Below are 14,127 nucleotides of genomic sequence, written 5' to 3'. Positions count from 1 at the left end.
AAATCTGCCGCAGTGCCCCTGGCCGCCATGACCAACACCCTGTGGTCGCTGATGATTTTTCCCTACATGAGCCCTAATTGTGGGTGGAAGGGCGATTTGTAGCCACAATCTGGGGGGAAATAACCCCAACTGGTAATTGTCTTCAGGCAGCCAAGGATAAATGTGGGGTACCGGGACTGGCAGATGGCTTGCCCGGGTTTTTCAGAACATCAGTCAGAGGCTCGGGCTTAGGAAAGGAGAGTGCTGTTTTTTCCTAATTGCACTGGAAAATTAAAAAAAAAAAAAAAACACCTAGATAAAATAATTGATTCCCAAATGTTAGTCCGAGGCTGTCACCCCCACATAGGGCACCCCAATTCTCACAGAGTATCTTGATACGGGAAACTTGGCATCTTTGAGCCAAAAAGACCTTGATTTTGAGTCCGGGGCTTTACTGCAGATACAACCTGTGCACCAAAAACCTTGCGCTATTCCTTCCTTTACCAAGGATCCATTTCTACGCGTTAAGGGGATACCGAGCAACCCGGGGCTTACAGTGAATATAGACGCGACCGTGCCCCCCTAAGAAAAGTACTTCGTTAGTGAAAATAGGGTCCTGTGTGGTAATGCTTAGAGTACACCCCCAAATCGGGTTGATTCCCCACACTTTGGAAGGTGCCCCCCCCCCCTCCGCAGCCGGAGCAGACAGACAGTGACACATGTTGCTATGGCGCATAGCTGCTGGCTGCGTACGCTCTCAGACTTGGCACAGAAGAGCTAATCCTTAACAGGTGGTATCTCCGGCTGCTGTACCCTACCCTAAGTGGCAAAGTGGGCAACGCGTCAATCAAATGTCCTCCCAAAAAGGTCAAAATGCTGTTGAAAGGGACGGAGGATCTATCTTAGGGTGACAGGTGGGTGGCAACTGTGAGTCCAGAGAAGAAGCGTCTGGTGACAGAAAAGGAGCGAGGATGATTGAGACCCTAAAAGGAAAATCAGAGGCTCCCTGAAGGACACGAAGTTGGAAGAGCCGCCCCCCCAAGACTCCCGGCCTTATTTACGGCTCTGCAGCTGCTTTCAAGTAAGCCCCTTATGGCCAGCGACCGTAGGATGCCACTGTAGCTCGGGTCCCGGGGTTGAGAGGCACTGAGAAAAGATACCGCTGAGCCCAGGGTTACCGATCGTCAGCTCTGCGGTGACTCAGGCCTTTTCAGGGGTGGGGGCATTGTTAATGTGGGAACCGAGGCGCTACGGAGGGTGAAAAGGACGGTTTGGGGCTTTGGGGGCATCACAATGAGCTTTCTGAATGCGTCAGATACTAGGAGAGAAAGAAAACACCCCATTTTTGCAAGCAGCCCCCCAAAAGAAGGCCCCTGACAAGCTAAAAAGGCCTTCACCAGCCACAGACGTCATGAATGCAGCAAAAAAACATGGCTCCCAGCACCCTAGTCAACAGGAGACATTTATTAACCCACCGCATTAATACCTAGGCAACAGCCTAGCTGGCTGGGGCCAATCATCAGCAAGGAGACCCTGTCGTCAAGCCCCTGTGGCCAATCAGACACTAGAAAGGCCCAGTTGCTAGCCTCTGGGGGCAGAAGCAAGGGGTGCGCATTGTCATGGAGGCTCATGTTAGTGGCCCACGCATGGGATTGCAACGGCCACTAGAGAGCATCAGTAGCCGTGTACTAAGGGTCCCTGAAGGCTGTCAGCATTGCAGCCCCCAAAAGAATATGAGCTGGAGCCTAGTGCTAGCCACTGGCGAGCATTGACAGGACCCTCAGATACCTAAAAGCCATTCTGTGTGCTCCAGGCCCTGAGCCCTTGAGGGAAGGAGGGCCTCCACAGCTAAGTCAGGCTCTGCATTTTTTTTCCCCCTTGGTTCCCTCGTTCCTAAGCCTGTTCCTGGCAGCAAACCATATCCCTCTGCTTCAAAGCCTTTACTGACAAGCCAAGGTAACAGACCCTGGAAGCTATGTGTTTCTGATGAAAGTGCAGTGGTTGGAATCTCAGCTCTGTTCCCTCCCTGATGGAAGGCCAAGGTCCAGTCCCTTCCCCAGTCTGGGCCCCTATTTCCTCATCTGGAAAAAGGAAAGAGTTGGACAGGAGAGTCCCCAGGGAGCCTTCCAGTACTGCTTTGCTTGATTTGAATGTATACATCAGGCGAGTCAAATGTCTTCCAGAACATTCTTCATGACAGTAATTAGTATCAGGTGTATTCTACAGTCCATGTGGTTACTTCATCATGCAGCTTTTCTTTCCATTGTATTTTATTTTATTTTATTTTATTTTAAACAGAACTCCACAGCAAAGTGTTTATCCTTTTGCCTTCTAAAAGAAAGAACGAAAAAAAGAAAGATGGGGTAGCGGGAGACAGCAAACATTGCTGTAAACGAATCTCTACTAAGCCTTACCGTTTAACAACAATTAAAACAATATCTGTATGCTTAAATGTCTTTGTCAGCTTCTCTGAAGCTCAAAACCTAACTTCTTAAAAAATTTGTTCATCCAGAGCAATGGGAGAAATTCTGGAAGAAGCCAAACCTATGCTGGTGTTTAGATGGGAACTGTTCCTCTGTCTGGGCAATGCTAGCATGTAGCCCCACTCAAAAAGGATATGTGAAGGCCTAGATTGGTATCTATGAAGGAAAATGGGGGAACAGATCCACATTTGAGAAAAAGTACTTTCCCTCTGAGTGCTACAGCGTGACTTTCTTGAAGATTGGATAACAGCCAGCTTTCCACAGCAGTGGCTTGCCTAGCCGCCTCCTCCTCCTCTTCCCTATAGCTCTAATGCATGGTATATAGATTTTTCCTTCTTTTTAATTCTTTTCTTAAGACAGGGTATCCAGGCTAGCCTCTAATTCACTATAGCCCAGGCTAACCTCAAGCTTACAGTTCTCCAACCTTGCCTTTTGGAATTTCAAGCAGGGTTTTCATTTATCTATTCATTTTTGTTTTTTTTTTAATTCATATTTAAGAACTCAGAAAGCTATGTGAGCTGGGTGTGGTAGCCTGAGTCTCTAATCCCAGCAGAGACAGATAAATCTTAGAATTCAAGGCCAGCCAGGACATAGTAAGACCTTGGCCAAAAATATAAAATTAAAAAAAAAAAAAAAGCAGCTACGTGAGCAGTCTCTTACTCTGTACATATTTGTGGTCAAATATACAGATGTCCTCAGATTCAGCTAGGAAGTGAACGCAAGTTCTTTTTTCCTTTCCCAAGCATAGGTTAATAATGCACTCTTGTAAAACGGCTGACGGCTATTGTAAAACAGCATATAAATGCTGCCTGCTCAGAATAGCCCTTCCAGAGTTCCCCTAGACGTCACTGTCCTCCAGATGCCCAGATATCTCTGGGCCACATGCTTCCGAACCCCTTCCTAACCCACAAAGAATAATGCACTTGTAAAACCATGCTGAGTTCTGTTGTAAAACAGCATATAAATGCCACCCGGAAAAGCACATTCAGAGTTCCTTTAAACGTCACTGTCCTCCAGATGCCCAGATATCTCTGGGCCACATGCTTCCAAACCCCTTCCTAACCCACAGAGAATAATACACTTGTAAAACCATGCTGAGTTCTGTTGTAAAACAGCAATTAAATGCTGTCCGGAATAGCATTTCCAGAGTTCCCCTAAATGTCACTGTCCTTCAGATATCTATATCTCTGGGCCACATGGCTTCCAAACCCTTTCCTATCACGCATAGGTCTCAGCCAAAATCAGAGGGACCAGAGGGCACAAGGAGGATCTTTAGGCTGGGTTTCTTTAGGAGTTTGGAGGGGCTGTTTCTCCTGCTGGGCTGAGCACCATCAGGAAGAGAAGAACTCAGAAAATATTAATCAATAGACACCCCCCCCCCAATCTTCTGGAGTATGGGTCTCTCCTTTAGAAGGCACACTGGCCCCAGATTCTCCAGTGTGAGAAGTTCCCTGCTCTCCCTGAAGTCTAACTCCTCAGTGTGGTGCCACCTTAGCCTGCAAAGAAGAGTTGACCAGATTGTAGGATGCAGAAAGAAAAATTGGTCCCATGTCTTTTGCAAAAAGCCAAGAGTAAAGTTCACTTCCTGACAGACTGCAGTGCTTCATGGCAGGGCCTGTGTACGTACGTGTTCTGTTTGAACTGTATCAGCTTGAGCCATAGCCAAGGCCATCAGTAACATATGGGTAATCGTTTACCAGAGAGAATCGTCCCTTGCTTTAGCTCACTGGATACACAATGTGGGAGAGAAGGGGGCTTTGCTCTTCAGGGCTTTTTTTTTCCTAAGCTGGGGTCACTGAGAAAGTTGGAAAGCAACCCTCCCTCCCAACATGGTGAGAGGAAAGATAGTTGTTCTGAGTAAATGGATTTGGATATATGTTTTTTCCCCCTCTTACGGCTTTTCAACTAACATTTGTTACTTAAAAAACTGTGCACTTAGAAAAAGAAGAGGAGGAGGAAGCAAGAGAGATGGCCCAGCAGTTGCAGCTTGTGGAAGATCTGGGTTTGTTTCCCAGAACCTAGAGTGGGTCACTAAAACCAGTAACTGCTTGGCCTCTAAAGACACCAGGCAGCCGCAAGATGCAGCACACATGCAGGTAAGCACTCGTGGACATAAAATCAAAACAAATAAACCTAAAAGGAACATTAGAAAGGAAAAGAGCAACAGTTGAGGACTGAGGAGAAGGAGATGGCTAAGTGGATGAAAGACTTGCTGCCTAAGCATGATACCCTGAGTTTGGATCCACACGTAGAAATTCAGAAGCCGAAGCCAGTGCCTGTAATCTTCACCAGATAGATAGGTGGGCTTTGAGTTCAATAAGAGACTGTCTCAAGAAGAGAAAAAAAAAAAAAAAAAGGTAAGTCGTTATTCAAGATGACACCAAGTTTCAGCTTTTAACCTTGACCAGCACGCACACACATGTGCACACATACTCACGTACATGTACAACACAGATGATAATATGTAAACACAAGCTCAAGAAGACTTAGCAAACATTTTAGCTTCTCCCATAGAAAGGAACCTACTTTACAAAGTCTTTGTCTAGTAAGTGAGTTAAAAAGCTAAGGTCTCTGTGCTCACCACTACCCTTCAGTGAGAAACACTCCCAGGAAAGCACACAGCAGCTTCCCTCTCTAAAAGGGCTTTCACCCTTCAGCAAAGAAATTCCTAATGGCTGGGGGCTAGGGAAGGGCTCTAACATTCCTTTCTTCTGGAGGAACCTAGAAAAACCAGGGCTAGGGGGCAAGGCAGATGAAGGACAGGGGTTTAGCCAAGCTGGCCATTTCTGTGGGGTGGATTTTAGAATTCACATCTTGACACTTGGAAGAGATGGCCACGTCGCCAGATCCAACCCCTCCCGTCCCCCCTGGCTTGGGCAGAGGCCAACCCCGGATTCAGGCAAGGGGTTTTTTGGCCCTGCTCCATGGAAATATTTCCTTCAGTGGAGCAAAGAACCGCTTCATTCAACTGCCTACGGCTAGGGAGGGGGTGTTGACAGAGGCAGCCAGGCCTGGGGAGTACTCCCACCCCCAAGAGAAAGTATAGCCCAGGTAGAAAAGGACTGGAAAGTTCGCCTTTCCACCCACCCCACCCCACTCCTCCTCCTTCTCCTCCTCTTCCTCCCTCCTCCTCCTCTTCCTCCTCTTCTTCTTCCTCTTCTTCCTCCTCCTCTTCTTCTTCCTCCTCTTCGTCTTCCTCCTCCTCCTATTCTTCCTCTTCCTCCTCCTCCTTTAACAAAAAGATTGAAGACAGTTGAAAAGCTGCTGCCCCGCCCAAGAGCCTGGAGAAGACACTGATCTTAGATTACCATGAGGTCTGGAATGTTGCCTCACTAACATGAAGGCTCATATAGAGCTCGCTGGCCTCCTAAACAGAGTCTGGATCCTTTCAGAACCCTCAGGCAGCCTTTTGGGCCTGCTTGATCTCACCTCTCAAGCTAGACAGCAGCCACTAGCTCCCTGAAAGAGGTCAGGAGGGACAGGAGAAGCCCAAGGCACTTAAGGAGGTAAGAAAAGACAGTGCAGGGTGTGAGGAGAGGTGCTACTCTGGCCAACCTACATGCTGCTGAGTTGGGGGGCGGGGGAGGTGGGGAGGATGAGTCACATAACCTGATTTGAGGGGTGATCAGTAAAGAGGCACCCTCAACTCCAATCCGGAACACAGGTAGAGTAGTAGCCTGCTGGTCAAATGTTTGGTCCATGAGATCTTGAGAGCACACCATAGATTTAAGAATACTCACTACCTTTATGGCTGTGGGTCAGTTTGGTGAGCCTCTCTTTCATAATAACTATGCTGTGAGTGAAATATGCCATTAGTGGGGAAGATTAAATAGAGAAAGAATTATACACACACTAATCATACTCAGTGAGCTGTGTTCCTATGTCTCCCAGCCAGAGGATACAAAGGAGGTGGGTGGGAAGGAGACCTTGGTATTGGCACTTTCATTTATTTAATAAGCATACATTTTAATTTATTCATGCAGACCTGTATAGAAACACATATACATTCTCTATCCAGGAGCCAGCCTCGAACTCCTAGGCCTTACCTAACTCCAACCTCGACTCTGGCTGCCCTGAGTCAGCTGTGGAGGTATATGTAGCCAGCAACTTAGCTTTGAATGCATTCTTTTCCATCTCTCCATACCTCAGTTTCACCATGTGGCAGCCGAGGATAATCACAGCCCCCACCCCCCAGAGTCATATACAGGGTTCAGTAGGGCCAGTGTATGAGACTCTCTGGGAACACCAGGTTAACAGAGCAAAAAGTTCAAACTGTTTGCTCCCCAGAGAGGGCATATCTGGTGATACCACCTTGCCCCCAGATGTGCAGAACCTGAAATCATGACCAAAGTTCCCTACTTGGGGTGACAACCCTGGGTCTGTTGGCTACAAGCTGTCAATCTCATGTGCTCTCAGCCCTAAGGGGTCCTGAGATCTAGGCAGGCAGAGACTTGAAGCTAGCCCACTTCACCATCCAGGTTAGAGCCTTAATGAGAGTAAGTCAGGAAGCTCCTCTGAGGGTATTTTACAGCCTCTTCCAAAACTTCCTCTCCCCTCCTTTAGAGCCTGGGTTGCTAGAAAAGAACAAAGGTCACTGTGGCTCCCTCTGCTTTCCCTCCACCTAGCAAGTTGCCTGGGCTTATGCTGTGCAAACTCAGTGCCCTCAGAGACACAGACTCAAATGTTCAACATACCCTTTAGGTGTTTGTGGAAGGGATGAGCTTAAAAGCACTGCCTTTAGGTAAACGGGGTTGCCCTTGTGCATTTGGTGATAAAGAAAAGCAAACACGGGCTGCTTTCCAAAGGCCGGCCTTGCTCCCACCAGTTTCCAATAGGTCGTCCTTGGCTCTGTGAACTTTGGGGAGCAGACAGCCTGGGGAGGGTAGGGAAATGACAGTGGTTCTTCAGGACCCATCCACAGACAGAGATCAAGCCAGTCCTTGTGTCTGCAAAGATATGAAGAATTAACATCCGTGTCACAGATTCCCTGAGAACACAGAATAAATGACAGACTAGCTTTTTAAAACCTTCCCTACTAGCTAAATGAAAAAGAATCTTATTGATCAACGCCTCTGGCAGGGGGCTGGGATGGGGCACACTCAGGTCTGGGTGCCTGCCCCCAGGATACACCATTTCAAATGGTTACTCTGATTCTGTAGACTTTCAAGAGGAGAGAAAAAAAAAAAACAGCTAGAAAAGCCATGTGCACAGGCTCATCTGCTAGTTCAAGGAACACAGGAGCATGCACTAAACATACAAGGCAGGGAGGCTGGTACCACTAGAGGTGCCAGCAACAAAATGACAAGCAAGGTGGGGGTGACTCTCCTCATATGTGCAGAGCCAGCAGGAGAGCCTACTTCGTCCCTACTGTGCGTGGACTTCCCTCTAGGTACCTCTGCCTAGATCTCAAGTAGACAGCTGGTGCAGCCCAGCCTCTGGGGGTGGGTGAGTGCTCCCCCTACACCCCCTTCTCTGGAAGGACAAGTCAACAAGTGGGAAATTGTCATTTAGCTGACAGGGAGAGCTGAGTTGGGGGCTGGGATGCCCATGAAGCACTGGCGCTCTTGCCTGGGTGGGAACATCAGGAATGTGGGCCACGTCCTTTCCCGACAGTCTGGCCTTCTGTATGTTTCCCAGAAACTTGTTCTGTTTACATGGAGGGGCCTCTCCAGAGCAGGGGGCCACTCAGATCCTGTTTGCAGCCCTAACTTACTCTCTGTCTCCAGGAACAGGCAGCGTGGACTGTTGAACGTATGGCCACGTGGCCAGCCCAGAGATCCAAGCAAAACCCTCTGCCTTCCTGGCTAGGGATGTCCCTGAAAGGCTACAGTGTATAACCTGGCCCCTGCTCTAGGGTTCCCACAGGGCCTCACACACACACCCCACCCAGCAGGCACAGACCCAGGCCCACTTGTGGCTGTTTCCACAGCTGGAGCCAGAGCTGCCCTTCAGAGAGTTGTGAGTAGATGATCCTCACGTAGGATCCCCACTGGGAAAGTCAGGAAGTGACAAGGGGCCTTATACAACTCTTCTCTCCCACCTCATAAAATGAAGCAACAGAAGAGTGGGGCTGGTGAGAAGAAGAGGAAGACGATGGGGGAGGCAGAGAGACCAAGGTGACAGAGGACTGGCTGCTGAGACCAGATTGTCCTCTCACACTGTTCCTTGGCAGGAAAGGAAGGTACCCACAGACATCTCAGGGATTGTAGCTAACGGGTGAATGTCGGGTACCTCGGCCTTAGCCTACTTGAGGCTTCTGCCTAAAACTAGCTAGGTCCAACCTAAGTCCATGAGCTTCGTGCACTAAAGGTAGCTGTGTGTGAGCTTACTTAAAACATATTTCCTGGGGTTGGGGATTTAGCTCAGTGGTAGAGCGCTTGCCTAGGAAGTGCAAGGCCCTGGGTTCCGTCCCCAGCTCCGAAAAAAAGAACCAAAAAAAAAAAAACAAAAAAAAAAAAAACAAAAACAAAAAAAACCCACCATATTTCCTTTCACATGTTTCCTCTAATTTGATTGCACAGTTGAGTGTGTGCTTTGGTAACAACAGAGTCGTGTCTCAATGTGTGTCCTCTCACCAGTAAGAGAGAGTCCTGGGGGTCCCGTGTGGACCGGAAGAGCAGGAAGGGCTAGAGGAGTAAGACTAGCTCCCTCTGTTTGCACAGCTAGACTAGCTGAGGCAGAGAAGGCCCTCTGCTCTGGGACTAACTGTCAGTCTTGCTAGGGCATTCTTGTGACAGCGGTGCCCCTTTTGGGAGGTGAGAGCTTGGCAAATTTCCTGCTGCCCTTACTTGATGCTACTTTCTTGGGACTCACTATGGTCTAGTTGGTGACAAAGAGGACAGAGGCTCTTGAAATGAGGAAAATGGCTGCCGAGTGGTTAGAATCCATTGGCTTCTTAACCACTGCTTTTTGATCTTTAACTTTTGATCTTTGCCAAGAGGTAATGCAGGGTGTCACACTGTGGGATTCAACCTCTTCCAGAGACTCAAGCCTCAGTGCTGGCCTTCTAGCTCCCATTTCCTTCTAAAGTTAGTGGCCTCGCTTGGAGAATCTCAGGGAAAAGGCCCAGCTGACTATATGGTTACCCAGAGCTGTAGGCTAGTGTCAAGTCTTGGAACCGATTAATCTCAACAGATGTATCTGCAAGAGGAAACTGAGATTATTCTCACCTCCCTGGGACCCTCAAAAAGCCAGGCTATGGTCTCAATATGATGTGGCTACCAAAGCTGTAAGGGTTTCTCCTGGGCTAGGGCTAGGTCGGTAGAGGCTTAAGATGACTTGGAAGCAACTGTGAATCCAGTGGTGTGTGTGTGTGTGTGTGTGTGTGTGTGTGTGTGTGTGTGTGTGTGTGTGTGTACATGCAAGCCTGCATGTATGTGCAGAGAGATAAAGCTAGCTTGTTTGCAGGACAGTATCTAGTAGTACTGAGAACCCTAGTATCCCACCTCCCTCTGTTTGCACAGCCAGGACATCAGGTCTGCTTAAACAGGAAGGGAGGCTGAGGCTTCCTTGTTCTGACTGCCCCATCCCCCCACCAAAGGCTGCACCATCCCCCACCACTGGCCGCCAGCAGGGATTTCCTGGGCTTAGGATCAGCCCATTCACTAGGAACCAAGAACCTTGGGGGAGGGTTAACTGGTCAACAAGAGATGCCATTTCTCATGAAAGGGAGGTTTTTGTGGGGGGAGGGGTGTGAAGGCCTCAGCCCTCTGGATGCGGGGAGGTAAAGGCTCCTGGCTGGTAACAGTTAAGCTTTCTCTAAATAAAGAGGAATACAAAGTTACTGGATGATAGGAGATAACCTATTGTCTGAGAACAAAGACCCGTGTAATCACAAACCAGGACGAATTGTGGTGAATCACAGGGAGCTGTCGCACAAAGCTGCCCTGGGACCAAAGGACTGGAAAGTCAGGGTGACACACTCTCCACTGTGGCTAGTTACAACACCACGGAATTAGGTTGTGGCAAACCGCGGACAACTGGCAGACCTCAGGTACTTGACAACCTCGAGCCGACCACGGGTAATTGGCAACCATAGGCAGTTGACGGTCTGCAGTAAATGGCATGTGGGTGACTAGCAAACCCCATCTTAGCAAAAGAAAAAAAAAGTCACTTCACACAGACTCACTGTCCTCAACAGGTTTGCATTGGAGCCTTGAGTACAAGAACATTGCCATCACTTGCAAGCTACTAGGAATGGGGGCGAGGAGGGGGGTGGAGGGTTAGTGGTCTTGGGGATGAAACTATAGTCATCAAACTTCCCTGTAACCCCAAAACCTACTATCTTAGGTTCCAAGCTTTAAAGAAGACCAAAGGAAGTCAACTATGGCAGCTGTAAGGAATTGAACCCTTGGCCAAGTGAGAGACATCTGCAAAACAAGTAGGTTCAGGTGTTGGGGTAGGGCTCTCTCATTCCTACAGCTTAGGGGTTTCTCCAAACCCAGTGTACTTTTCTACCCTGCTTCAGGGGGAAATCAGAATGGTCAACCTAACCCAGCCTGCTATCGGAGGTCTCAGAGCATTAAATGGGAACTGTTGCTTTTTGTGTTCTGGATTGTGCCCCAATGCCATGTTAGGACATGGGTTTTCTGCTCTCAGGTTTGCCCAGTGCCAAACCTGTGTGGGCCAGGGCCACAAAACTACCCTTAATAGGAGCTGGGGTTGCAGGCCAGCTCTCAGGAGAACCAGGCATCCAAGGGCTCAGGAACAGGCCACTTGCATTAGAGTGAGCGTCTGAAACAATCCAACCGCAGGTTTTAAACATGAATTCAAGAGTATTCAGTATACCAGTGTTTTGTCACCTGGGGAGCAATGCACAGGCCTGAGATTCTCTGAGACCCAAAGAACTGAAAAACTCGGTGAGCCGTGGTCAGAAAAGTGGTTCTAGACAAGGGTGAGCCAGGGTGCCAAGAGCTGTGGTCAACAAAAGCATCTCTGTGTAACATGAAAAAACTGTCAGACTGCAGACACCATCCCACAAGGAACTGGTAAACCACGGATATCCACACTTCCCTGCGGGCGGCTTGGAAACCTCAGCTCTGAGGCATTCATTAGGTTTGCTCTTTGTCTTAGGCATAACTAATATCTTGAAATGAAGTTGCAGATTTCAAACGCCAAACTCAATTCCTAGAATCACGGAACTAAGCGGAGACGAATTGGCAGGGTATCTCTTACCCAGAATCCACTGGGTCTGTTTTGGGGGGCAGCTTTGTTAACCACTGGGCTCTGGTCTATTTGCAAGACAATGAGAGGGGATGAGACTCCTCTAGGATCCCCGGAGCTTATGGGTCTTCCTTTTCTTAAAGAAACAGGGTGTCTCCCGCAGGCTTCTAGGAGGTATTTGAAGATGAGGATTTACTAAGGGCAACCTAGGGAGGAGGCATTGATATTATTCTTACCCTTGGCCCTGGTGAGGGATACCCTGAGATACAGTGGGGGAAGTCACTGTTCAAAGAAACCATTTTGTAGACTTAAGACCTCCACAGACCACTCTAGGATTAGAGATTTCAGCACAGTCCACAGTCTCGCAAGGCTACGGCAGGGAGGCAAGAACTCAGAGACTGCTGTTGTATGTGCACACAGGATCACGATGCCTAAACCAAGGGCTGCCGGGGAACTGTGGCTGAAGGAAATCAGCCCACCAGCAGCCATACTCTAAGGAATTTAAGATGTGAAAGTCCTCTTTCCTTCCCAGCTAACCCGATCTCCACGCTATTGGAGGTCCTGGGGGGGCTCTGCAAGTGCCAGGTTCCATCAGGAGTTTCAAAGCTCAATTCTACAGTCTGTGTGGTCATATCACAGGAGAGAGAATAACCTCTTAATCACGTGAGCCTGTCCTCATTCTGTGAAAATGCTCTAGCCGTTCCCAGGGTTCAAGGCACTCCCCGTTAAAAAAAATTACCCAGCCCTTCCCTTGCCCCGGGAATTAAGAAAAAGAAGGAAACAGCCTAACATAGCTGCTACGATGGTAATGTGAAAACTGCAGTCAAACTGCTAGAGAATCGCAGCAGTAGTTCACGACACACCGCGACACTAATTCACGGCGCACCATGACACGAGTCCACGCGATGCGCGGCACTCGCCTACCGCGAACCGCGGCAGGCGTTCGCGGTGTTCCGCGGCATTGTGAACCGTGGCGTTTGTCTGGAGTACACCCACAGCACTAGTCCATAGAAAAACCACAGTCCTTGTGCACAGTAAGCCCTGGGACTGGCCCAAGACAAACCACAGCAACTGTGCACAGTCCCCCGGTGTCGTAGTGTACAGCGAACCTCATTAGTTCACGGTAAACCGCAGCCTGGGTCCACAGCACGCGGCGCTAGAGATGTATAACACACCTTCGTATAGACTCACAATTCTCATAACACCAGCACGATGTATCACAGCACAAATATACTATGTACTAGATATAATATGGCTGCATAGGGCACCATGGTACAAACATTCTCCACACGCATTCTCCACACAACGCACAGGACGTATGTACAGCGAGTCGCGGCGGGCACCAGAGGCATTGTGCACAGTATAGGATGTCCCATGACACAAGTGCACAGGGTGCTACATAGTAGGCCTGTCGACTCGTAGCAAGTGTGCACAGCGTAACACTACCCTGGCACAAAGGACCGCGGTACAGATACAAGATCCATTATGACACAGACAAGGAGATCCACGGTACGTGTAAACCGTCCTGTACAGTATACCATCTATCTGTGCCACGAGGCACTCGGCTTAAACCGAGATAAACCCACCTATCTGTGCCACGAAACACGAGGTCTGTACTGTAGTACATCTTGAATGTGTGCCTCAAGGCAGTGGTTTACGTCGTATAATCCACACATTTTTTGCCGTGAGGCGCTTGGCTTCTACCGTAGTATACCACGTAGCTGTACCAGGAAGGCGCTTGGCTCCTACCGTAGTGTACCACGTAGCTGTGCCACATAGCGCTTGGCCTGTACCGTAGTATATCATGTAACGGTGCTGAGGCGTCTGACCTGTATTGCGGTACGTCCGTGTGTCTGTGCCACACCAGGCCTACACTGTAGTATCTCACGTATCTGTGCCACAGGCACCCAGCTTGTACCATACATAGTACACGATGTGTTTGCGCCACGAAGCGCCTATACCGCAGAACATCCACGTACCCTCGCCACAGGATATCAGGCCTATACCGTAGGATACCAAGTGTTGTGGCACAAGGTGTTTGTCCCATACCACAGTATGATTGTATTTTGCCGTGAGGCATCTGGCTTCTACCACAGTACGCCCACTTATCTGTGTGCTATGAAACACTGGGCCTGTACCATAATATACCGTGTACTTGGGCCACAAGCCGCTTGGCCTATACCATAATAGACCATGTATTTGTGCTGTGAGACGCCTGGCCTACACTGTAGTATACCTTGTATTTGTGTTGCGAGGCGCCTACCCTAGACCACAGTGATCCACGTAAGAACATTGTCCCATGGCGCGTACTGTTTCTTAGTGAAGATTCGCTACATCCGCGTTATAGCGCGCTTCTTGAATCTGTGTCACGGTAAAACCCACACCGTCAGTGCCCCGTGCCTGTTTCACGAAGCCTTCAGCCTGTGAGGTGGAGCTTTGCGGATGTGACGTGATTCACTACCACTCTGAGCCGCGAAGCACCAGGCCGAGAACATTGTGTACC

The 14,127-nt window shown here is 49.0% G+C and overlaps 1 protein-coding gene across 1 annotated transcript; it reads right to left on the bottom strand.

Moving 5' to 3' along the window:
• Nucleotides 1–1,163: 1,163 nt before the first annotated feature.
• On the bottom strand, nt 1,164–13,350 carry LOC134479157 (cGMP-gated cation channel alpha-1-like). The gene is made up of 4 exons (XM_063262637.1): nt 13,211–13,350; nt 7,157–7,408; nt 5,555–5,691; nt 1,164–1,297 (listed from the first exon to the last, which is right to left on the bottom strand). Exons 1-4 carry the CDS (start codon nt 13,249–13,251, stop codon nt 1,164–1,166), a joined length of 564 nt encoding a protein of 187 aa, XP_063118707.1. The 5' UTR covers nt 13,252–13,350.
• Between the last annotated feature and the right edge of the window lie 777 nt (nt 13,351–14,127).

Source organism: Rattus norvegicus, chromosome 6 (genome assembly GCF_036323735.1).
Source record: "Rattus norvegicus strain BN/NHsdMcwi chromosome 6, GRCr8, whole genome shotgun sequence".
NCBI classification, from domain to species: Eukaryota; Metazoa; Chordata; class Mammalia; order Rodentia; family Muridae; genus Rattus; species Rattus norvegicus.
Note: the sequence above shows the minus strand (reverse complement) of the source record. Positions and strands in the feature narration are given on the sequence as shown.

Excerpts from the sequence above, each read along its gene's own strand:
- LOC134479157 (XM_063262637.1), bottom strand. The coding sequence starts at position 13,251 with ATGTACTACAGTACAGACCTCGTGTTTCGTGGCACAGATAG. Across the intron at positions 7,409-13,210 it reads GTGTTTCGTGGCACAGATAG|ACACAAGGACTGGCTTGATC; the intron begins GTGGGTTTATCT and ends ATATCTTTGCAG. Across the intron at positions 1,298-5,554 it reads GGAGAAGGAGGAGGAGTGGG|TATCTGACGCATTCAGAAAG; the intron begins GTGGGGTGGGTG and ends TTTCTCTCCTAG.